General features: G+C 38.3%; 1 protein-coding gene across 15 annotated transcripts in view; it reads left to right on the forward strand.

The window, feature by feature from the left end:
- The window catches only part of APC (APC regulator of WNT signaling pathway), a 144,452-nt gene that overhangs the window by 72,147 nt on the left and 47,588 nt on the right, over positions 1-24,717 (forward strand). For 14 of the 15 annotated variants that reach the window (XM_055298377.2, XM_055298382.2, XM_063612904.1 and 11 more), the window contains 2 exons: positions 1,071-1,184; positions 14,146-14,229. In XM_055298377.2, coding sequence (XP_055154352.1) covers positions 1,071-1,184; positions 14,146-14,229 — 198 coding nt within the window. The remainder of the gene's footprint in view (positions 1-1,070; positions 1,185-14,145; positions 14,230-24,717) is intronic. The other variant, XM_055298384.2, reaches the window with a different exon arrangement.

The raw sequence follows: 24,717 nt of genomic DNA on the forward strand, positions 1-24,717 counted from the left end.
ACTGGCTCAGTAGGAATAAGAAATAACATGCAGACTATTTCATCTCTATTGCAACCCATAATTTGGGTATGCCTAAGGGAATACATTCTGCATATGAATGTCATCTGTATGTTGCAAAGGGAAAAGGGTGAGAACTAATCTAACTACAACTGACAACACAATTTGGAGTTCTTGGACCAGAGTGCTATTCTGAGTCAGATACATGTCATACACAGTTTTCTAAGGGCACACAGAAAATCTATAGCATTTCCTCATTCCCTTCATGGCCCATTATAAGTCTGTTACCTATCATTTTGTTTAATCAGCTTTTATTACCTTTTGGGCATGGGTTTATAAGTTTCATTACCTTGTCCTTTTAAAATCCTGTTGCATGCTTGGCAGTTATCACAGTCCTTGGAATTTTAATTAAAGGGTTAATACATTTTTGAATGAGTTATCACCCATTCTGAAGAAGTACCTCTTTTTATTTGTTTCAACTTTGCTTTACTTTTCAATTTTTACCAAAGTCTGTGTTGACTTTGTCCACTCTATTTATGATTATCTTTCTTACATGTAGGCTTTTTCTTATCCCATATTCTTCATTTGATTAATGGGAAAGTTCTCTCTATTTAATCTGTATGTATATAGTAATCCTTACCTTAAGTTGAAGTATAAGCTTAAGAATGATGGACTTGTTTCTTGATATTTCTATGTTGTCCACATTAATATGCTAGTATTTAATAATTAAAAGTAGTGCCTCTTCTGTAGAGAAGAGTCATAAGGCAACTGAATTTAGCCTCACTCTAACTGGACCAATTATATATTTTAAGTGAAATAAGCCAATCTAATTAAAGCCACTTGTGACTTTGGCAAATAAGTGTTTGAATTCCATATCACATCAGGGATCCAGATTGAGTCTGACACCTATAATCAAATTTAAACACTCCTTGGAGTAAAAAATAATTTTCTCATGCACCATGACTGACGTATTTGCTTATTCATTTTCTTTATTGGTACTTATATGCTTTTTTGCTTTTGCTGATTAACGTAAATACAAGATATTGATACTTTTATATTATTTGTGGTTTTAGTTTTCCTTACAAACAGATATGACCAGAAGGCAATTGGAATATGAAGCAAGGCAAATCAGAGTTGCAATGGAAGAACAACTAGGTACCTGCCAGGATATGGAAAAACGAGCACAGGTAAGTTACTTGTTTCTAAGTGATAAAACAGCAAAGAGCTATTAGGAATAAAATGAATTACAGCTCTGTTAATATTGATTAAATTTTATCAAAGACATTTATAAGGCTGTCTTTATTTTGGCTCTATTTCAAAATAAGATTTATCATGGCTGCTGAGCAACATAATCAATATTGACATAGTTGTGTCTTTACCATATTCATTTCCCCTAGTACTGTTCTGTTCTGCCTTGGAATTATAAGGGAGAGACAGAGTTAGATGGTGGTCTTCTGGTAGCTAATAACTAGCTTCAGTTCTTCTTTGAGATTTTTACTTCTGTAATCTAAGACTGTATAAAGTTATTCAGAACATGTCACTGCTCTTCAAATTGTGCACTTAAAAAACCCTCGTTCAAGGATAATAGGAAGGAAACAAAGAGAATTTTAGGAGAGATGAAGTAAGTTGTATGGAGAACATTCCAATATTTCTACCTTCAGTGTCAAGAAAGAGTATTAGCTAGCTTGCTATTAAGTATTTTTAGATATTATTGAATATAGCCTTTTTATATTCAAACAAGTTTATGACTGACTAATTTTTTAAGCCTGAAGAGGCCTTGCAAATTGCCTTATCAGTTTCAAAACTAGCAGGGGTTGTTGTTTTCTTTTTTAACTTTTGGGACAAATGGGGAGGAAAACATTTAAAGATTTTCTTTAAGTAAATATTAATAGCAAATAAAAGCAGAGACCAACATTTACATGATAATGATACACATACATTTTTTATTCTATAAAACATATTAAATAGTTTTAAAATGGCTAGTGTAGAATATTTTACATTCCTTGAAGTATAGTCTTTATTTTTTATGTGACGCTTCCTAAACATAAAGAATTTTTTTTTTCCTTGAGAAGGAGTCTCACCCTGTTGCCCAGGCTGAAGTGCAATGGCATGATCTCGCCTGCAACTTCCGCCTCCCAGGCTCAAGGAATCCTCCTGCCTAAGCCACCTGAGTAGCTGGGATTACAGGCGTGCGCCACCATGCCCAGCTAATTTTTGTATTTTTAGTAGAGATGGGGCTTCGCCATGTTTGCCAGGCTGGTCTTGAATTCCTGACCTCAAGTGATCCACCCACCTCAGCCTCCCGAAGTTCTAGGATTTAGAGTCATCATGCACAGTGTATTAGTTTGTTTTCAGGCTGCTGATAAATACATACCCGAGACTGGGCAGTTTACAAAAGAAAGAGGTTTAAGAGACAACAGTTCCATGAGGCTGGGGGATCCTCACAATCATGGTGGAAGGCAAGGAGGAACAAGTCATGTCTCACATGGATGGCAGCAGGCAGAGAGAGACTGACAGGGAAATTCTCATTTTTAAAACCACCAGATCTCATGAGAATTATTTACTATCAAAAGAACAGCACAGGAAAGACCCACCCCCATAATTTAATTATCTCCCACTGGGTCCCTCCCACAACACATGAGAGCTACAAGATGAGATTTGGGTGGGGACACAGAGCCAAACCATATCAGCCAGTGTAAACATAATGTATATTCTATCTGTTTTGGAGTATGGTGGTAGGCTAAGGTGCTACTAAAACACCAGTACCGTACTACATTTCTTAGTCCGTACGTGTTAGTTTCATAATGAGGTTGGGGGCTTAACTAGTGTGTGTGTGCATGTGCATGTATGTGTACATGTTAGTTATAATACGTGTATATAATATATTCTTTTTTCTTACCTTCCCTCTTGCCCCTATCCCAGTCAGAAAGATTCGTGACTTGAATGTCTAAAGTAAAACTTTAAACCTTTCAGTAGAAAATATACATAAGTATGTTTCTGCTATTAGAGTAGGAAAGTATTTCTTTTTTTTTTTTTTGGATCAGTGATAATAACTCAATCCTCTATTTGACAAAGAAGAAGGAGAAGGAAGAGGAAGAAAAAGAAAGTGGGATAAAGGATCAGAAAGGGAGGAAAATAGAAAAAATTAGAGTATGACTCCAGGGTAGACCTGTTTTGTTGTCACTGAGTTGGTTGGTTGGTTTGTCTGTTGTATTTTTCATATGTTTCGCCATGTTGGCCAGACTGGTCTCGAACTCCTAGCCTGAAGTGATCAACCCGCCTCGGCTCCCCAGAGTGCTGGGACCAGAGGCGTGAGCCACCACGTCCAGCCCCCACATTGCTTCTGGCCCCCGTGGTATACCTCCCAGATGGGGCGGTCGGGCAGAGGCGCTCCCCACATCGCAGACGGGGCGGCCGGGCAGAGACGCTCCTCACTTCCCAGACGATGGGTGGCCGGGCACAGGCGCTCCTCACTTCCCAGGCGATGGGTGGCCGGGCAGAGGCGCTCCTCACTTCCCAGACGATGGGTGGCCGGGCAGAGGCGCTCCTCACTTCCCAGACGGGGCGGCCGGGCAGAGGCGCTCCTCACTTCCCAGACGATGGGTGGCCGGGCAGAGGCCCTCCTCACTTCCCAGACGATGGGTGGCCGGGCAGAGGCGCTCCTCAGTTCCCAGACGATGGGTGGCCGGGCAGAGGCGCTCCTCACTTCCCAGACGATGGGTGGCCGGGCAGAGGCGCTGCTCACTTCCCAGACGATGGGTGGCCGGGCAGAGGCGCTCCTCACTTCCCAGACGATGGGTGGCCGGGCAGAGGCGCTGCTCACTTCCCAGACGATGGGTGGCCGGGCAGAGGCGCTCCTCACTTCCCAGACGATGGGTGGCCGGGCAGAGGCGCTCCTCACTTCCCAGACGATGGGTGGCCGGGCAGAGGCGCTCCTCACTTCCCAGAAGATGGGTGGCCGGGCAGAGGCGCTGCTCACTTCCCAGACGATGGGTGGCCGGGCAGAGGCGCTCCTCACTTCCCAGACGATGGGTGGCCGGGCAGAGGCGCTGCTCACTTCCCAGACGATGGGTGGCCGGGCAGAGGCGCTCCTCACTTCCCAGACGATGGGCGGCCGGGCAGAGGCGCTCCTCACTTCCCAGACGATGGATGGCTGTGCAGAGGCGCTCCTCACTTCCCAGACGGGGCGGCCGGGCAGAGGCGCTCCTCACTTCCCAGACGCTCCTCACTTCCCAGACGATGGGTGGCCGGGCAGAGGCGCTCCTCACTTCCCAGACGGGGTAGCCGGGCAGAGGCGCTCCTCACTTCCCAGACGGGGCGGCCGGGCAGAGGCGCTCCTCACTTCCCAGACAATGGGTGGCCGGGCAGAGGCCCTCCTCACTTCCCAGATGGGGCGGCCGGGCAGAGGCGCTCCTCACTTCCCAGACGAGGGTGGCCAGGCATAGGCGCTCCTCACTTCCCAGACGATGGGTGGCCGGGCAGAGGAAAGTATTTCTTAAGAAAGACTTAAAACACTAATGATAAAAGACCAATAAGTTTACTGTATTAAAATTAAGAATTTATCTTCAACAGGTACCTGAAAGTGAAAAGATAAGTTACAAATTGGGAGAAGACATTTATTACCATATAACTGGCAAATAACTAAAATCAAGAATATATAAATAATTTCTAAAAATATATTCCATTGTACATTTAGATTTAAATTTGAGATTTTCATGGAATTATTTTAAAATGTTAGGTTTATTTGTTTCAAAAAACAAGTATTACTTTGGTTTATATGAATATGCATTTTTAGAACATGAAGATATGGGATACTGTAGACATAAGTTAGTTTTTCTGTATCTGTTAATGTGAGCTTTTTTTTTTAGAGATCCTTAAAGAACAAGATGTGATGGTAGTTGTAAAAATTCTTGTGCTATATAAATATAAGTAGGTGTATTCCAGACAGTTTATATACCCGAAGAGAGGTTGAGTTCTTTCTTAGCCATTTTGTTCACATAAGCGCTGATATAGTCATTCTTATTTTATTCTGGAATGTAGTATTCTTCATTTTGGTAGTTAATATTCTAAGGAAATTTTATTCTGTATTTTGAGAAACATACACATTCATTTATTCTGGAAATAGTTATATGAAGGTTAAGGTTAAAGAAATTGTAAACAAGATAAAAAGGCAAATAACGGAAATGTTGGTAGAATATATAAGAGATCTAATATCCCTACTCTATAAGGATCACCTACAAATCAATTGAAAATGGTCAACCATGCCAGTCATGGTGATTCACACCTGCAATTCTAGCACTTTGAGAGGCTGAGGCAGAAGGATCACTTGAGCCCAGGAGTTCCAGACCAGCCTGAGCAAGATAGCGAGACCCTGTCTCTGCCAAAAAAAAAAAAAAAAAAAAAACAGCTGAGTATGATGGTGCACATCCGTAGACCTAGTTACTTGGGAGGCTGAGGCTGAGGAGGATCCCTTGAGCCCAGGAGTTCAAGGTTGCAGTGAGCTATAATCTTACCACTGCACCCAAAAAAAAAAAAAAAAAAAGAGAAAGGAAAGAAAAGAAAGAAAACAGATAACCAAATAGCGAAGTAGTCAGAAGATGTGAATAGTTCCATCAGAAAATTAAGTTCAAGTGTCTAATAAACAATTGTGAAAAGATGCTTAAACATCACTACACATCAGGGAAATGTAATATAAAATAAGATACTATATTTTTTTTTGCCTATCGATAAGGCTGCCCGAAACTGTATGATTTGATGACATGCAGTATTAGCAAGGGTGTGAAAGTGAAAACATCATCTACCTTTAAATCTTGTTTGTTTTGTTTTGTTTTTTTTTTTTGAGACACAGTCTTGCTCTGTCACACAGGCTGGAGTGCAGTGGTTTGATTTCACCTTACTGCAACCTCCACCTCCTGGCTTCAAGCGATTCTCATGCCTCAGCCTCCTGAGTAGCTGAGACTATAGTTGTGTGCCACCACACCCAGCTAATTTTTGTATTTTTAGTAGAAACAGGGTTTCACCATATTGGTCAGGCTGGTCTTGAACTCTTGGCCTCAAGTGATCTGCCTGCCTTGACCTCCCAAAGTGCTGGGATTACAGGCATGAGCCACTGCGCCCAGCCAACATTGTCTACCCTGTTCTTTTAAGAATAAATTGATACATTTTTGGAGGAGAGTTTGGCATTATTTGCCAAAATTAAAATGTCTATGCTCTATGACCCTGCGTTTCTATAGGACTTCTAGGAATATGTTGTGTACAGAAATACTTACTTTAGGGCAGAATATAGATACATATTTTAAATTATTAAATGAATAGTATGCAAGCTCTTATAAAATAAGATACTGAGAATAGTGGGAATATGGTAGCCAAAGCACTCCTTTCCCTCCTAACTCCCTGCTTGGGTGATTGAAGAAGTGAAACAAGAACGGCCCTGGAAGAGGAGATCTCAGGAGGGTCTGAGGCTGTGAGAAAAAATATGGAATCTCATTTGCAAGGGGAAGGAGTAAATAAGAATTCCAAATAAAATAAGAATAGAATGAAAGTTTTTAAACATAAGTATTACCACAAACCAGAAGCAAACCTTATATTAAGAAAATAGTGACTGAGTGAAATAGCTCAGGCCTGTAATCCCAGCACTTTGGGAGGCTGAGGCAAGAGGATCGCAAGTTAGCAGTAGTGTTGGCACACAACTGTAATCCCAGCTGTCTTAAGGAATGCTGAGGTGGTAGGATTGCTTGAGCTTAGGAATTGGAGGTTGCAGTGAGCTATGATCTTGCCACTGCACTCCAACCTGGGTGACAGAGCAAGACCCTGTCTTGAAAAAGAAAACAGAAATAATGAGGTAATCATTGTTGCTATCGTTAATATGTTTGAGTAGCTTGCTGTCATCACTCTTATTTAACTTTGTTTGATGGGCTTGACTAATGCAAGTAGAAAAAACAAAATAAGTGTTATGAATCCTACACTATTTTTGAACTAGAAAGGAAGAGATTAAATAATTATTTGTAAATGATGTGATGGTTTGCCTAGAAAAGCTATGCAAAATGAACTAAAAAGTATTTAAACTACTAAGAGAATTTATTAAGGTATCTCGAGTTAAGATACATACAAAAATCAGCAATAACTACCAGTTAAAAGTGGAAATGGGGGCAGGAGGACCTGTTCACAATAACAGGAAAGTTTAAAGTAACTAGAAAAAGCCTGCATAAAGAAAAACATAAAATTGTTGAAGGACACTAAATTTTTTTGGAACCTAGGAAAATGATTATAAAGTTTATAATGCAAGAATTTCCAAAAACATTTATGAAAGAACACATAATTGAAGATTTACCTTAGCATTTGTTAAAATTTGCTGTGAAGATGTTGGAATAATCGTAGTATGATAATAGCACAGGAATACATTTAGGCAAATGATAGAGAATAGAAAGAGGTACAAGAATATTTACAACCTTTATATGACAGAAGTTACATTATAAATTTTGGATAAAATGGTAAATTACCCAAAAAATTATATAGGTACAACCAATGACCTATTCAAAAGATGAGAAATTAAACCCTTACCTCACATCTTAAGAAAAGTTACAGGTTGATTAACTATTCAAATGTGAAAAATAAATCTAAAATTAATAGAATAAAATACAGACAAGAGATCTTCTTAAATATGAGTGGAAACTCAAAAGCAATGAAGAGGAAAGAAAGTTGGGATTTATCTCATAAGATTTTAAATCATTCATTGCACAAAAGATAAATTAGAAAAATATAACGCATAAAGGGGAGAATGTTAATGTCTGTAAAATATAAGAATTCCTAGAAATTAATAAGAAAAAGACAACCCTGTGTTTTTGTTTTGTTCAGAGAGGGGGTCTTGCTGGTTGCCCAGGCTGGAGTGCAGTGACCATTCACAGGAGCAATCATAATACACTACAGCCTCAAACGGCTGTAGCAACCCTCCTTCCTCAGCCTCCCACTTAGTTGAGACTTTAGACGTGTACATCACACCTGCCTAACCCAAGTTTTTTAATGGACAGAGGATGTAATAAGGCAATTCATTAAAAAGATTGCAAATGACCAGTAAAACACAGATGACTAGTAAATAATTTAGGAAAACTCAAAATCCACTTTTGCCAACCTATGTGAGATTGTTAATTTCCAGGTACTTCTTAACTGCATGGTTATTTATTTGTTTACTCTTACTTGTTCAGTGTGTATTTGGTCACCTAGTATGGTGGTACTTACTCTTACATAGGCATGTAAGCAAAGGTTGGAAAAGTGCACATCAGTTTGTTAATAGAGCTTACTACTGGGATGTGGGAATTGGTAGGGTGAAGGTGTAAGTACCCCTCTATCTTGCTATAATTGATGATACTGTTTAATATAGTTTATCTCCTCCCTAGTTGATGGACACTTAAGTTGATTCTAATTTTTCAGTTAAAAACAGCTCTGATAATCATACTTATTCATGTCTTGTAAACAAACATGCAAGAGTTTCTCTAGGTGAGGAGTCAGCAATCTTTTTCTTAGAAGGCCACATAGTAAATATTTAGGTTTTGTGGACCATATGGTCTCTTTTGCAACTACTCAACCCTGCCTTTTTTTTTTTTTTTGAGACAGTCTCACTCTGTCGCCTAGGTTGGAGTACAGTCATGCAATTTTGTCTCACTGCAACCTCCGCCTCTAAGGTTCAAACGATTCTTGCACCTCAGGCTCCCAAGTAGCTGGAATTACAGGCGTGCACCACCACGCCTTGCTAATTTTTGTATTTTTAGTAGAGACGGGGTTTCACTATGTTGCCCAGTCTGGCCTCGAACTCCTGACCTCAGGTGATCCACCCACCTCAGCCTCCCAAAGTGTTGAGATTACAGGCGTGAGCCACCACTCCCAGCCTCAACCCTGCCTTTTAACAAGAAAGCAACCATAGATAATTTATGAACAAATGGGGGTGGCTGTGTTTCAATAAAACTCAATTTACAAAAACAAATGGCTTAGTAGGCCCTAGTTTGCTGACTGTTGCCCTAGGATATATATCTAAAAGCATAATTACTGGTCATAAGGTATGACTGTTTTGAATTAGTGTTTGCCAAATTGCTCTTAAAATGATCTTTTTAGTTTACATTCCTAATAGTAGTATGTGAGAATTCTTGTTTCTGTATGTCTTCTCCATCACCTGTGAGTCAAAATGTATAATTAACAATCAGTGGGCAGTGAAACATTTTGTCATCTTAAACTTTGTATTTTCCTGAGCTACTGAAGTTGAATCTCGAATATATTTATTAGATTTTGGGGTTTTCTAAGTTACTTCTTCATATCCCTTGATCATTCCCTTATTGTTAAATGTCTTGTTTTCATGTGTTTGAGAGGTGTTTTAATATCCTCTTGATACCAATCCTTTGTAGATAATATACATCTCAATTCCTCCCCACCAAATCTGTTACCTGCATTAGCCTCATAACAAAAATAAGCTTTTATGATAAGGCTAAATTAATTATATTGCCAGATTTATACATCTTTTCCTGTACTGAAGTCGTAAAGGTAATCTTCTATTAGCTCCTTAATTCATCATGAGTTTGCTATTATGTATGTTGTGGAGGCAGGAATCTAACTTATGTGTATATTACTTATATATGTGTGTATGTGTATTATACGTGCACATGATTTATACATGTGTGTATATATAGTTATGTATAGTCATACATACACATGTATACATACATTTATGTTGTTAACGGAATTTCTTATTATCATGTATTAGATACCGCACTAGTTCTGCATCGATGAGTAACATCATCTCTTATCACATACCAAGTTTATATATACTGGATATTTCTGAACTTTCTTCTGTTAGTCCACTTTAGCTTCTCCATGCCTGCACTGATACCACATTTTTTATTTGCTGCAGTTTTATAAATCTTGATACTCAGTTGGGTGAATCCTTCTTTGTTTTTAAAAATGTAGTATTCTGCCTTATTACTCTGTCTTTTAAACTTTAATGTCAGCTTCTAATTCAAATAAAAGCTTCATGGGCTTTTGATTAGAATTACATTAAATTTATAGATTAAGGAGAAGTCAGACCTTCATAATATTTAGTCTTGGTTGAAAGGATGGACTCTGGAACCAGACCTTCTATATTCAAATCCCAGACCTGCCGCTTAGCAACACTGTGATCCTAGGTAAATTCTCTGCCTCAGTTTTCTTGTCAGTACAATATAGATAGTGATAAACTGTAAAATGTGAGGATTAAATGAGTTGATATATGTGAAAGCACTCAGAACCTGGCACATAGTAAACAAATTATTAGGTATTGTTATTAATTTTATATCTGTCTGTTTATTTAGGCTTTATTTTATATCCTTCAATAAGGTTTTATCAAATTCTCCACAGGGGTCTTACATATCATTTAAAAAAGTTATTCCTAGATATGTTACAGTTTTTGTTGCTATTATAAGTGAGAATTTCTTTAATTATATTACTAAATTACATTTAAGTAAAAAGTATCCAGCAGTCTTCCTGAAATACTATATCATCGCCAGTTTAAGATTCTATACACTGTCATATTGTTCGCAAATAATGACAATTTGTTTATCCTTTCCAGACCTTACAGCGTTTTTTCTTTTGTTGTATTGTGTAAGAACTCTAATACATCTTTGAATGGAAACAGTGATAGTGGTTTTCTTTTTCTTGTCTTGACTTTAAAGAGAATTCTTCTAAAATTTCACACTTAAGTGTGTTGTTTACTCAGGGATTTTGATACGTGCCCTTTATCAAGTTAAGGGATTTACCTTCTATTCTAATTTGTGGAGAGTTATCCTGAATCTGTGTTACTATTACAGTTTTTTAAAAATCACTTTTTTCTAAAGTCGTATCAAGTCCATATGAACAGTTTATTAAATATAATTTCACAAATATTCTTGTCATATAGAAAAAGGAAAGAAATACTTAGTGGTTAAGCATCTTAATCCAAAAATCCAAATTGTAAAGTGCTGCAGTGAGCATTTCCTTTGAGCACCATGTGGGTGCTCCAAAAGTTTCCTGTTTTGGAGCATTTGGGGTTTTGGATTTTTGTATTAGGGATAGGGATTAGGAATACTCAAGGTGTAGTGGCTTCTTCTGTTTTCATATTAGAAACAGAAGCACAAGGAATGTCATGTCAGAAACCATCCACCTCACTGGACATCAAGACATAGACATGACCTCAGTATTTAGTGAGATACTGGCAATATGGAAATGTAGTGTAAAATGGAGAGGAGTAGGAGATATAAATTCCTATTTTCATCCTCTGAATATTAAAATTTTTTATTTAGGACTGTATTGATGGAAGGGAGCTAATTATATAGAAACTGATTATATAGAAAGGGAGGAAACAATCAAATTTAGAAATCCAGTAATTGTATGTAGCTTGGTTGTTTCTCTAAAGCTAGGAAGTATTTGCCACCTGGTTATAGAAATGATCACTCATCTTTGCAATATCTTTAGAAAACTACCAAAAGTACAGGTATTTCTTCTTCAGATGGTTTTCATACTGTGAATTAGACACGGTAAGATTTGTTAATTAAAGAATATTCTTTTTTTTTTTTTTTTTTTTTTCTATTTTTTTGAGACAGTCTGGCTCTGTCTCCCGGGCTGGAGGGCAGTGGTGCAATATCGGCTCACTGCAACCTCCGCCTCCCAGACTCAAGCCATCCTCCCTCCTCAGCTTCCCAAGTCACTGGGACTACAGGCATATGCCCTCATGCCTGGCTAATTTTTGTATTTTTTGTAGAGATGGAGTTTCACATGTTCCCTAGGCTAGTCTCAAACTCCTGAGCTTAAGCAATCTGCCCACCTTGGCCTCCCAGTGTGCTGGGATTACAGGCCTGAGCCACAGTGCCTGGCCTGAGAATATTTTTTTACCTTAAGTTTACTACTTTCAGAATCATGATAGAGAATCAGCTTAGTTATATTGTTAAAAAGAAAGAAAAGAGGGAGAAAATTAAGATAGGTTAATTTGGGACAGTGAGCACAGCTTCTTGTTTTATTTATTTATTTTTTTTGGGGGTGGGGGAGTTGTTTTTGTTTTTGTTTTGAGACGGAGTCTCACTCTCGCCCAGGCTGTAGTGCAGTGGCAGGATCTCAGCTCACTGCAATTTCCGCCTCCTGGGTTCAAGCGATTCTCCCGCCTCAGCCTCCCGAGTAGCTGGGATTAGAGGCACGCGCCACCATGCCCAGCTAATTTCTTTTTGTATTTTTAATAGAGATGGGGTTTCACTGTGTTGGCCAGGGTGGTCTCGATCTTCTGACCTAGCGATCCATCTGCCTCAGCCTCCTGAACTGCTGGGGTTGCAGGCGTGAGCCACCGCGCCCGGCCAGTGAGCACTTCTTTGAGTTTTTCTGTTCTTTGTTTATCATAAGACTGGATAATAGCAGTAAACATTCTTACTGTGGTAGTAAAAAAAGCACGAAGGCATTGTATTTAAGTAAAACTGGATGTGATCAAAGAGTAAGTTTTATATGAATGTTTTATAACTGTATGTATTTAAAGCTAATTGCTATAGTACTTTTATTATTTATCTGTTGGGGGTGATATTTGTTCCGAAATCTTTTATTGGTGGAGAACATAACTGAAAAATGTTTGGAAACTACTCCATCTAGCTTCTAACACACACCCCCCCTTATTGAAACAGCTTACTTTTATAATTTTTGATTTATCAATATTAGGATGTCAATAACTATAGAATTATTACAGAAAATGGTACAACACTGGCAGTACTTGTTTTTAAAACCTATGTATTTAACTTGTCTTGAACTAGCTTTATGAGAGATTTGCAAAGTCTTTATTCATAAGTGACTTGTTTTTTCCGCTTCCACTAGTATTCATAAAAGTTAAAATGAAGTCTAGCTTAAAAAAACGCACACAACATATTCCCCACATTGTTTCCATTCCATGTGGTTCAATCTGTAGTTACTGCTTTGTGACCACTTGATGGTCTCCATGTAGTGGAAAAGCAAAAGCTCTATCCCCTTTATGATCCTGGTGTTGGAGATAAAAATAATGTTTAGCCAACAGCTGGATACTAGGAAAGGCTGAAAAATACTACTAACTTATGACAGAAGTAACTTTGGGGAAGAGTTGGGCCTACTGTTTAAACCGGGGGTCCCCAACCCCCAGGCCACATGCAAGCATTACCACCTGAGCCCTGCCTCCTGCCACCATCTGTGGCTGCATTAGGAGCATGAACCCACTTGTGAACTTCACATATGAGGGATCTAGGTTGCAGGCTTCTTATGAGAATCTATCTAATGCCTGAGGACCTGAGGTGGAGCAGTTTTATCCTGAGACTTCCCCTTCCCCAATCAGTAGAAAAATTTCTTCCACGAAACCAGTCCCTGGTGCTAAAAAGGTTGGGGACCCTGATATTTATTAAAACAAATCAGATGTTCTTTCCCTTTACCAGTATACTATGTTTATATAAATTTATTATATTGTATTAATGTCTGGATTAATATAAAAGATTAAATGCAGGTGTAATTTTCTCTTTGTTGAAATATTTTTTGAGAATAAATTTTCACAATGTGTCTTGTGTCAATTTTCATAATTCATGCAACATACAATTTGATATATGACTTATATTTCCACAGTTTTACTAAACAGTTCTGGAGATCTGTTGAATAAAGTCCAGTGTATTTTAAAAAATTGAACTGACCCCAGGGCCGGGCACAGTGGCTCACGCCTGTAAGCCCACAGCACTTTACGAGGCCGAGGCGGGCGCATCACAAGGTCAGGAGTTCAAGACCAGCCTGGCCAATATGGTGAAACCCCATCTCTACTAAAAATACGAAAAGTAGCTGGGCCTGTAGTCCCAGCTACTCGGGAGTCTGAGGCAAAAGAATCACTTGAATCTGGAAGGCGGAGGTTGCAGTGAGCTGAGATGATGCCACCGCACTCCAGCCTGGGCAACAGAGCATGACTCTGTCTCGAAAAAAAAAGAAAAAAAGAAAAGAAAAATTGAACTGACCCCAATTTGTTATTAAAGGGTGAATATATTTATATGTCTAGCTTTTTAAATAAGAGTGGTTTGATGTAACCCTGAGCTGTTATTGGTAGCCATAGTATGATTATTTATATTAATATTATTAATAAAAGCATAACTAATTAGGTTTCTTGTTTTATTTTAGCGAAGAATAGCCAGAATTCAGCAAATCGAAAAGGACATACTTCGTATACGACAGCTTTTACAGTCCCAAGCAACAGAAGCAGAGGTTAGTAAATTGCCTTTCTTGTTTGTGGGTATAAAAATAGTTAGTTATTCTAAGAAAAGAAAATGTATAAAATTTAATGTGGCACCATTGAAATGTAGATGTTCTTTCAGAGAATTTAAATACTGTAACTTTTTTTCGTGAAATTAAATTATCAAAAATTTTGACTATTTTGATTTTATCTTTTAGGCAGTTAAAATTTATAGAACTGTGAATATAGATGCCTTACTTTAGCTGTCAATTTACATATAATCAAATAGTTAACTTAATTTGGTGACTATCCAGTAAGTAAACTTTTTTATAGATAATCCATAGTAAGAATTGATAATACACATTCTCCTGTGCTTACTCCACAAACCCCATTAAAGTGATAGTAAAAGGATACAATGAAAGAGGCATTAAGACTAGGGAAGGTGACCACAGTAAAATCTGTGGAGCTGGAAAGCGGATAAACAAGTGATAACATTCTAGCATATCAGAGAGGGTTGACCCATAAGGCAGCAATAGGAATGAAAAGTCATGAAGCAACTAGATACCTCTGGATGTGAGAAGAAAAAAAGAGTTAAAAGCAGGAAGATATTTGAAAATCTGTTAAGAAGCAGATGGAGTTTCTAGAACCTCCGTACAACCCTGTACAGCTAGTGACTGCTCCTTTCCAATCCCAGCAGAGAGCTTTTTCCTCTGGAGAAGTGGAGAGGGTAAACAAAGGGTCTTTGGTTAGGGGTCAGCCTTGTTTAATTGAAGGTGAGGGTATCATACAAAACACTGAATTACATGAAAATTTACCTACTGAATGCTGAAACCCCCACTGGCATCCAGGCTCATAATCTCCAGGCAAGTTTCTGGAAGGAACTTCTATAAGAAATGTTACTAACCCTGATTCTGCTGGGAGAACATCAAAAAGGGAGAAAAAAAATGAGAAGAATGTGACTAACCCAAGAAAAAAAACTTAAAGAGACTTACATGGAAAAATTCACCAACAAAACAACCCACCTAGATCACCCTATAGGGTAACTATAGTTGACAAAATCCATTCTTCAGGCATAGAGCTTCATTTAACTTTTTCATAGATAGCCCACTCTTAAATATGAGTGGACACTAACTACCAGACAGTATAGATCATTCTAGGAAGGTTCAATATCCAAATAAAAGGAGTTCCAAAAAGAAAATGGAGAAACTAGAGATAGAAAATTAGAGAAATAAATCAAAATTTCCCAGAAATTTTAACAAGGGGTTTAGTTTTCCAAAAAAATTGATCTCTCCAGTATCTAACATCATGTATAAGAATAATCCTACACTAAGGCACATCATGAGGAAATTTCAGATCACTGGGGATAAAAAGAATATTCTAAAAACCTAGAGAAGGAAGAGAAAACAAATTTTACATAAAGGAAAAGGAATACAAATGCCTTTACATTTGTAAATAACAACACTGGAAACTGGGAAGTAGGGTAGCAATTTCTTAAAACTTTTTTTTTTTTTTTAAAGAGACATGGAACTAAGTCTCTTAAAAAAAAAAAAGTAGGATGATCTAGCTGGGTTGTTTTGTTGGTGAATCCTGCCGTGTAAGTAAGTCTCTTTAAAAAGTTTCTGTCGCCCAGGCTGTAGTGCAGTGGCGCAATCTCGGCTCACTGCAACCTCTGCTTCCTGGGTTCAAGTGATCCTCCCACCTCAGCCCCCGAGTAGCTCATGTGCCAACATGCCTGACTAATTTTTGTATTTTTTGTAGAGTCGAGGTTTTGCCATGTTGCCCAGGCTGGACTCGAACTCCTGAGCTCAAGCAATCTGCCTGCCTTGGCCTCCCAAAGTGTAGGATTACAGGCGTGAGCCATCGTGCCTGACCCCTCTTAAAACTTTTGAAAGAAAATATGTGCAGCTGTGTTTTGACCCCAGTTCTTTGACACCACTGTATATCCTCCAGTTGGGTTCAATTTTGATCCTAACTACCCCGAGTTAAAGTCAACTCCACAAGTAAAGACAAAGTCGATCACAAGACTGTCCACTTCAAACACCAGCCACAAGTTTTGGGTGTCCCCAAGCCACCAGGAGTGCTGCCAAGCTGTGTATAAATTCCACCCCTGTGTGAGTGTGCTGTGGTACCATTCCATTCTGACACTAACTACCCAGAGTTAGCACAGCCCCAACAGGTTAAGAGCCAACTCCTTCACAAGACTCCTCCCACCTCAGATGCCAGCCATAAATGTTGGGTATCTCCAAGCCACTCACATTTCTGCCCAGTGCGTTACAAATTCCAGGCTTCCCACATCCCCTTCACATTCAATAATTCATTAGAATGGCTCACAGCTCACTGAAAGTGCTATACTTAGGTTTAACAGTTTTATTATAAGGATACAGATCAAGAATGGCCAAATGAAGAGACATATGGGGCAAGGTCTAGGGAAGGGGTAGGGATGGGGATGAGGGTGCAGGGATTTCATGCTTTCTCCTACTGGAATCTAGGCATGTCACTCTTCCAGCACTTCATTGTTTTGTTTTTATTTTTGTTTGAGACAGTCTCGCTCTGTAGCCCAGGCTGGAGTGCAATGGCGTGATCTTGGCTCACTGCAACCTCCGCCTCCTGGGTTCAAGTGATTCTCCTGCCTCAGCCTCCCTGGTAGCTGGGATTATAGGTGTCTGCCACCACGCCTGGCTAATATTTTGTATTTTTAGTAGAGATGGGGTTTCACCGTATTGGCTAGGCTGGTCTCGAACTCCTGACCTCATGATCTGCATGCCTCGGCCTCCCAAAGTGTTAGGATTACAGGCGTAAGCTACCATGCCTGGCCTTTTCCAGCACTTCAGTGTATTCACCAACCAGAAAGCTGCACTGAGTTTTGGTATCCATAATTTTTATTGGAATTTTATTCTGTAGGCATGATTACATAATTGGCCACATGAGAATTAAACTCAAGTTCCATCCTCCTTCTCTTCCTGGAGGTCAGTCTGGCCCAAAGTTCTAACTCTCTTTTTTTTTTTTTTTTTTTCTTTTTTTTTTTTTAATTATACTTTAGGGTTTTAGGGTACATGTGCACAGTGTGCAGATTTGTTACATATGTATCCATGTGCCATGTTGATTTCCTGCACCCATTAACTCGTCATTTAGCATTAGGTGTATCTCCTAATGCTGTCCCTCCCCCCTCCCCCCACCCCACAACAGTCCCCGGAGTGTGATGTTCCCCTTCCTGTGTCCATGAGTTCTCATTGTTCAATTCCCACCTGTGAGTGAGAACATGCGGTGTTTGGTTTTTTGTCCTTGCGATAGTTTACTGAGAATGATGTTTTCCAGTTTCATCCATGTCCCTACAAAGGACACGAACTCATCATTTTTTATGGCTGCATAGTATTCCATGGTGTATATGTGCCACATTTTCTTAATCCAGTCTATCGTTGTTGGACATTTGGGTTGGTTCCAACTCTTTGCTATTGTGAATAGTGCTGCAATAAACATACGTGTGCATGTGTCTTTATAGCAGCATGATTTATAGTCCTTTGGGTATATACCCAGTAATGGGATGGCTGGGTCAAATGGTATTTCTAGTTCGAGATCCCTGAGGAATCGCCACACTGACTTCCACAATGGTTGAACTAGTTTACAGTCCCACCAACAGTGTAAAAGTGTTCCTATTTCTCCACATCCTCTCCAGCACCTGTTGTTTCCAGATTTTTTAATGATGGCCATTCTAACTGGTGTGAGATGGTATCTCACTGTGGTTTTGATTTGCATTTCTCTGATGGCCAGTGATGATGAGCATTTCTTCATGTGTTTTTTGGCTGCATAAATGTCTTCTTTTGAGAAGTGTCTGTTCATGTCCTTTGCCCACTTTTTGATGGGGTTGTTTGTTTTTTTCTTGTAAATTTGTTTGAGTTCATTGTAGATTCTGGATATTAGCCCTTTGTCAGATGAGTAGGTTGCAAAAATTTTCTCCCATTCTGTAGGTTGCCTGTTCACTCTGATGATAGTTTCTTTTGCTGTGCAGAAGCTCTTTAGTTTAATGAGATCCCATTTGTCGATTTTGGCTTTTGTTGCCATTGCTTTTGGTGTTTTAGACATGAAGTCCTTGCCCACGCCTATGTCCTGAATGGTATTGCCTAGGTTTTCTTGTAGGATTTTAATGGTTTTAGGTCTAACATATAAGTCTTTAATCCATCTTGAATTAATTTTTGTATAAGGTGTAAGGAAGGGATCCAGTTTCAGCTTTCTACATATGGCTAGCCAAAGTTCTAACTCTCTTATCACATGGTGACAGCCACCCATCTTTTTGCTATCTGGTGGCCTACCCTGAGTTGCCTCATTAGCATAACAGACACCCCTATCACTGGAGAAATTCCAAGGGTATTTGAAACTCTCTCAGGTATAAATGAACAAAGACCAGGTGTATTTTTGTATTATACCATTCTAGCCTTTAATCAAAGTGTTAAATTTGAGAGTGAAATAAAGACACTTTTAGATAGGCAAAGTCTCAAATATGTTTTTCTCATGCACCTGTTTCTGGAACCTATTAAAGTATATACTCAAGTGAAATCGAAATGTAAACCAAGAAAAATGAATTTTTGGAACTCAAGACGCAGGGGATATAATACAAGAGAAAGAGATGAGCGAAACTACAGAGTAAAGATGAAGGGACATCCTGAGATAAATGGTAAAGAAAGCAACCATTCCATATTGGAACTATTGAGAGGATTCCAGGAGACATTAAGTCCAAGAAGATGAAATCAGCAGAATACCTGCTGTTTCTGAATGTATTGAAGGGAAAGGAAATTTACACAGTAGGAGAGAAGCTGAGGATCAGTCATGTGTACCCAGAAAACCAAATGAACAAAACAATAAAGATAACCTTTAACTCCATGGACAACAAGAAGTTATAAAGGAAGGTGATCATAGTATACCACGTGCCAGCTATGATTAGAATTTAGGAGTCAAAGTAATGTAAATAGTGAAAAATTTGTGTAACAATAAAGTGGAACTGAAATAAAGCATTCAACTGAAAAATGCAGAACTAGCCATTGAAGCAGGTTATTTGGAGGTCGGGGGATGAGTATACCCCCTTCCCCAAAAACTCAGCTGAAAGAGATTACAAAGAGTTCTTTCAAAAAGCATTTTCATCCATGTCTGGCTTTTTTAATATCTGAGGAACTTTGGATTTAGTACATCTGAATCTGAAATATGTAGAAACATGTATTTGCTAAGTAGACAGTTTAAGTACGATGTGATATTCATAATCCTAAAAGCAGTTTAACATGACTGTCTTAAGCCAATATAAGTCAAATATTTGCGATTTAAAGAATGTGTTCATTTTTGCAATGGACTCTATTTTTCCTGGCCTTTGCGAGGACCAGGAAAAAAAGCAGTATTTTTTTGCTCCTTTTCAGTTCTGTTGGTATTGATGTATGTAGCATTCTACTTATTATGACCCTTTTGCCTTTCTACTGTAGTTTTTAATGTGTCTTTTGTCCTTAAGCAAATTCATTATGGTCTATTTTCTAAATTATTTTTAAATAGGCAGTGTTTTGTTTTTAATTGAATAGCTTTAGTTACAGTTAGTTCTTTTCCCCCCCCATCTTTCTTGTATTCCGATTATTACTGTTTTGCTGCATCTAACAGGTTTTGGTATTTCTAAATCAATAGTCACATTTTTTTCTAGTTGATTTATTTGTATAATATAATATAGCCTTCTATTTTATTTAATGCTGTTCACCTTGAATTTTACTGTAGTACAATTTATTAATAGTAATCCTCATTTTCCAGTACTGTTACAAGTTTCAGGTTGGAAACTTGTTTGTGTTTCTTCTATCTGTTCAAAACTTTGTATTCATATTATTGGATTTAGGGCAGACTGTCTGCTACTATTATCCAATCTCTTATTGCTTCCTTTTGTTATGATGATAGTTACATCAGTTGCATTATTCTGATAGTTTGTAAATGTAAACCAAAGGAAGGTGCCATTTCACATTTAAGAAAGAACAAAACCACTTTTTATAATTTTGCCGTTTGTGGTTTGTTTATTGCATTATTTTATTCTTCTAATGTAAGTTAGAGGGATAAGCTAGAAGATGGAGAAAATTGGGGATTGGACACTTGAAAATTAGTCATAGAGCAGTAGATATGAGAAAGGGAAAAGTTTCTGCCAAATAATTTCTCTATCATGAAGCATATTTCTTATAGCATTTTCTTTGGACTACCTGCATTATAACTCTGGTTTAAGGTGTAGATGCTGGGCATGATTTAAGTCTAGTAATTATTACACATGAATCAAAACTCAGAAGTTACACAAAGGTATGTGAGGCAACCAAAGCTGTGACTTTCTTGTGTGTTCTTCCAGAAATAGTTTATTTATTGACAAGCAAATACATTGGGTGGAATGGGAGCTCTGAGGACATTGCAGTGTTTTAAAAGATAATAGCAAATGAAGAATACTTACTAAAGTATTCTTGCAACTCATTAATAAAGATAAATACAACTCAACTTTTAAGTGGGCAAAAGATTTAAATAGGCATTTCACCAGAGAAGTTATATATAGGAATGGCAAATAAGTACATGAAAATATACTCAATCAGTAGGGAAATGCAAATCAAAGCTCAAGTGAGATACTGCTTCACACCCATTATGATGGCTTTAATCATAAAGGCAATAATAAGCATTGACGAAGATGTGGAGAAGCAGGATCCCTCATTGCTGGTGGGAATTTAAATAGTACAGCCACCATTTTAAAACAGTTGAGTGATTCCTCAAAATATTAAACATATAGTTATGTGACTCAGCAGTCTTACTCCTAGGTATCTAGCCAAGAGAAATGAAAATATATGTGTACACAAAGACTTAGACTTGTTCGTTCACTAGCAGCATTTTTTCATAATAGCCTCAAAGGAGAAACAGTGCAAATGTGTATCAACTAGTGAATGAATACACAAAATTTGTTATATCCCTTCAGTGGAATATTATTCAGCAATTAAAAGTAAGTTACTGATGCAGAATTTATAACATGGATGAACCTCCAGAACATGCTGAGTAAAATAAGCCAGAGACATAAGTCCATTTATATCAAATGTCCAAAAAAGGCAAAATTTATCAAGACAAAAAGTAAATTAGTGGTTGTCTGACTATAAGTGGAAATGAGGATTAACTGTAAATGGACAGCAAGAATTTTATTGGAATTATGAAAATGTTCTAAAACTGGATTACAGCTGTGCTTGATAAATCTAAAAGTCATTTAATTGAACACTTAAAATGGTTGGATTTTGTGATATTTAAATACCTCACCAAAATTTTTTTTCAAGTTCCATCACCTAGAGTAGAAAACCTTGGAGAAATTGTAAAGCAACTATGGAAATGAGGAAACTAGTTAGAATTAATCTTTCATAATAGTGAGCAACCACTTCTTTTGTCTTCAGTGTATCAGAGAGTGCAGGCAGGCCTGTAGCCTAGGATCAGTGAAAGAATAAAAAGAAGTAATTAGGAAAGAGGAAGGAGGAAAGAAAATGAAGACAGTAAATGTTAAATGGTAGTTTGGGTTGGAATTGCCTGGGTTGGAATTCCAGCTCTGACTCTGCCATTTACTAGCTATGTGACTGAAAGCAAGTTACTTATGTTCTCTATGCCTCCATCTCTTTATCTATAAAATGGGGATAATGGTCGCGTGCTGTGGCTCATGCCTGTAATCCCAGCACTTTGGGAAACTGAGGTGGTCAGATCACTTGAGGTCAGGAGTTGACGACCAACCTAACCAACATGGTGAAACCGTGTCTCTACTAAAAATACAAAAAATAACCAAGCATGGTGGTGGACGCCTGTAATCCCACCTACTCGGGAGGCTGAGGCACAAGAATTGCTTGAACCCGAGAGGTGGAGGTTGCAGTGAGCTAAGATTGTGCCACTGCACTCCAGCCTGGGCAACAGAGCAAGACTCCATCTCAAAAAATAAATCAAATGGGGATAATACTTCATAGGGTTAGTTTGAGGATTAAATAATAAGTGCTAAGTGATTAGTGCATAGTAAACATTGGGTTTTTTTAAATGTTACCATATGCATCATCCATCACCATCGTCAGTCACATTTCTGGTTTCTCCCACTTGTCTGGCTTTTTGAAACAGGGCCTCAGTCTTGCCCAGGCTAGAATGCAGTGACACCGTCATCGCTCACTGTAATCTCAAACTCCTAGGCTCGAGATCCTCCCTCCTCAGCCTCCCTAAGGGCTAGGATGACAGGCCTGAACCACTGTGCCCAGCCTCTCTGGCCTTTATAGACTCATCTTCCTTTCTCTGGACATTAATTAAGGGTATTTCCTAAGACCTATTTTTCTTTTCTCTGTATCTTCTCTTCCTAAGCGGTCTCATTTATGCTTGGGGTTTCACTGACCATATATATGCTGATGGCTGTCAAATTTATTTTTCTAGCCCTGAGCTCTGTACGAAATCTCTGTATCAGCTCTACATCTTCACTGAGTCATGTCAGAGGCACTTTAATAAGGGCGCGGTGGCTCATGCCTGTAATCCCAGCACTTTAGAAGGCCAACGGAGGTGGATCAGGAGGTCGGGAGTTTGATATCAGCCTAGCCAACACAGTGAAACCCCATCTCTACTAAAAATACAAAAATTAACTAGGCATGGTGGCAGGCGCCTGTAATCCCAGCTGCTCGGGAGGCTGAGGCAGGAGAATCATTTGAGCCGAGATCGCACCATTGCACTTCAGCCTGGGTGACAGGGTGAGAATCTGTCTGAAAAAAAAAAAAAGGGCACTTTAATATTACTCAACATACTCAAAACATAATTAATGATCTGCTCCTCCTAAGCCCTCTTTACCTACCCCACCTTCCAACAAAAAACCTTCATCCTCCCTCGGTATTACCTATCTCTGTGAGGAGTAGCACCGTCATTATTGAATTGTGTGAGCTAAGGAACATAGGAGTAATACTCGACACCAGACCTCTTCCTCCACTCCCCATATCCTGTCAGCGAACCCGATCAGATTTACTTCTATGTCTCCACTTCTTTTATCTCTGTCACTGCTTCCCTAGCGCATAGTGCCACTGTCTCACACTTACATTAATACATTAGCCTCCTAACTGGTCTTTCCTATGTTTCCTCCCTACTTAGACCATTTAAAATATTTTTTTAAAAAAATAAATTTACTTGCAACTTTATCCATTAATATATTAGTATTAATTATGTGGGGGCAATCATGCAGTGGCCTCACTGTAACTTGCAAGTAGAAAAGGCAAGAATGCCATCTAAGAATCACAGAAAAAGGCATTAAAATCAGATTTTTTTTTATCATATTCTTTTTGTTCTTTCCTCCTTATTTTTGGTGCTTCATCCACACCATGATTCGTTGACATGCTAAAACAAGCCACACTCCCTCCTACCCTGGGTCCTCTGCATATGATCTGTTTTACCCAGAACACTCATCCTCTACCCCTCCCTCCCCTTTGCCTGGTTAACTCTTATTTACTCTTCAAGTCTTTACTCAGACAGCACTTCCCAAGAGAGCTCTTCCAAACCTCCAGACTATATCATATCTCTCTGTTATATATACTTACAGCACCTTGTATCCTTCTTTCACGGCATTTGTCAATTTTACCTTTATTATTTCTGTCATTATTTGACAGTGTCCCTGTCTAAACTGTAAGGTCCAAGAGAGCATAGAACAATGTCTAGTTTTGCTAGCACTGTATTCCCCAGCATCTAATGCAAGTAACTAACAAGGTAGATGGTCAGTAATTTTCTTTAAATATATTGACATCTTCACTTACGTTAGTGTCAAATCTTTGTGGTCTTAGATTCATTTGTCTCTAGGTTGACTTTGTATATGTATATCTATTCTTGTGGATTTCATTGAATTCCATAGCATGTTTTCAGATGGTACTAATTATTCTTATATTTCTGGATTACTGAGTGCTACCTCACTTTTGCCAGCATATAACTAATACTAGTTTATTGGTGGGAATGTTGCATATAAATTAATTTTTTCAGTCACATTTTTTAAATGATCTAGGAAAGCTTGATATTTAAAGAAATTCCGTTAGGAATCGTTTTGTAATTTAATTATCCACTGTTAGGTCAGATTTTTAATGTATAATTTTTATTTTAGATATTGTTTTCCTAGAACAAGCCTATAGGTGTTTCTATAAACGACAGTGAGAAATTCTTTTATTTCTTTAATTTTGTGGTGGTATTTTTATAAAGTGACTGCTTTGTACTAGAGATAATCTATCTTGAAATGACTGCTTTTACTGGATGTAATCTGTCATTTTAATTTCCTGTTAACAGATGGTGGTTGCATTATAGAAGGCTTTGGGTTTTATTCATATCAGAATCTAAGAGCCTATCATTTTATTTTACCTAACTTTTATTAGAAGATATACATATATATATATATTCTATGTATAAATATTCCTAAGTAGAACATATTTATAAGCTTAGGTAATAGTTTAACTGTTGTATTTGCAGCTCCATTAAATGTCAGAATCATGTGACCTTGCAGAAAAGATAGCTAT

This window comes from Symphalangus syndactylus, chromosome 11 (assembly GCF_028878055.3).
Source record: "Symphalangus syndactylus isolate Jambi chromosome 11, NHGRI_mSymSyn1-v2.1_pri, whole genome shotgun sequence".
In the NCBI taxonomy this organism is placed as follows: Eukaryota; Metazoa; Chordata; class Mammalia; order Primates; family Hylobatidae; genus Symphalangus; species Symphalangus syndactylus.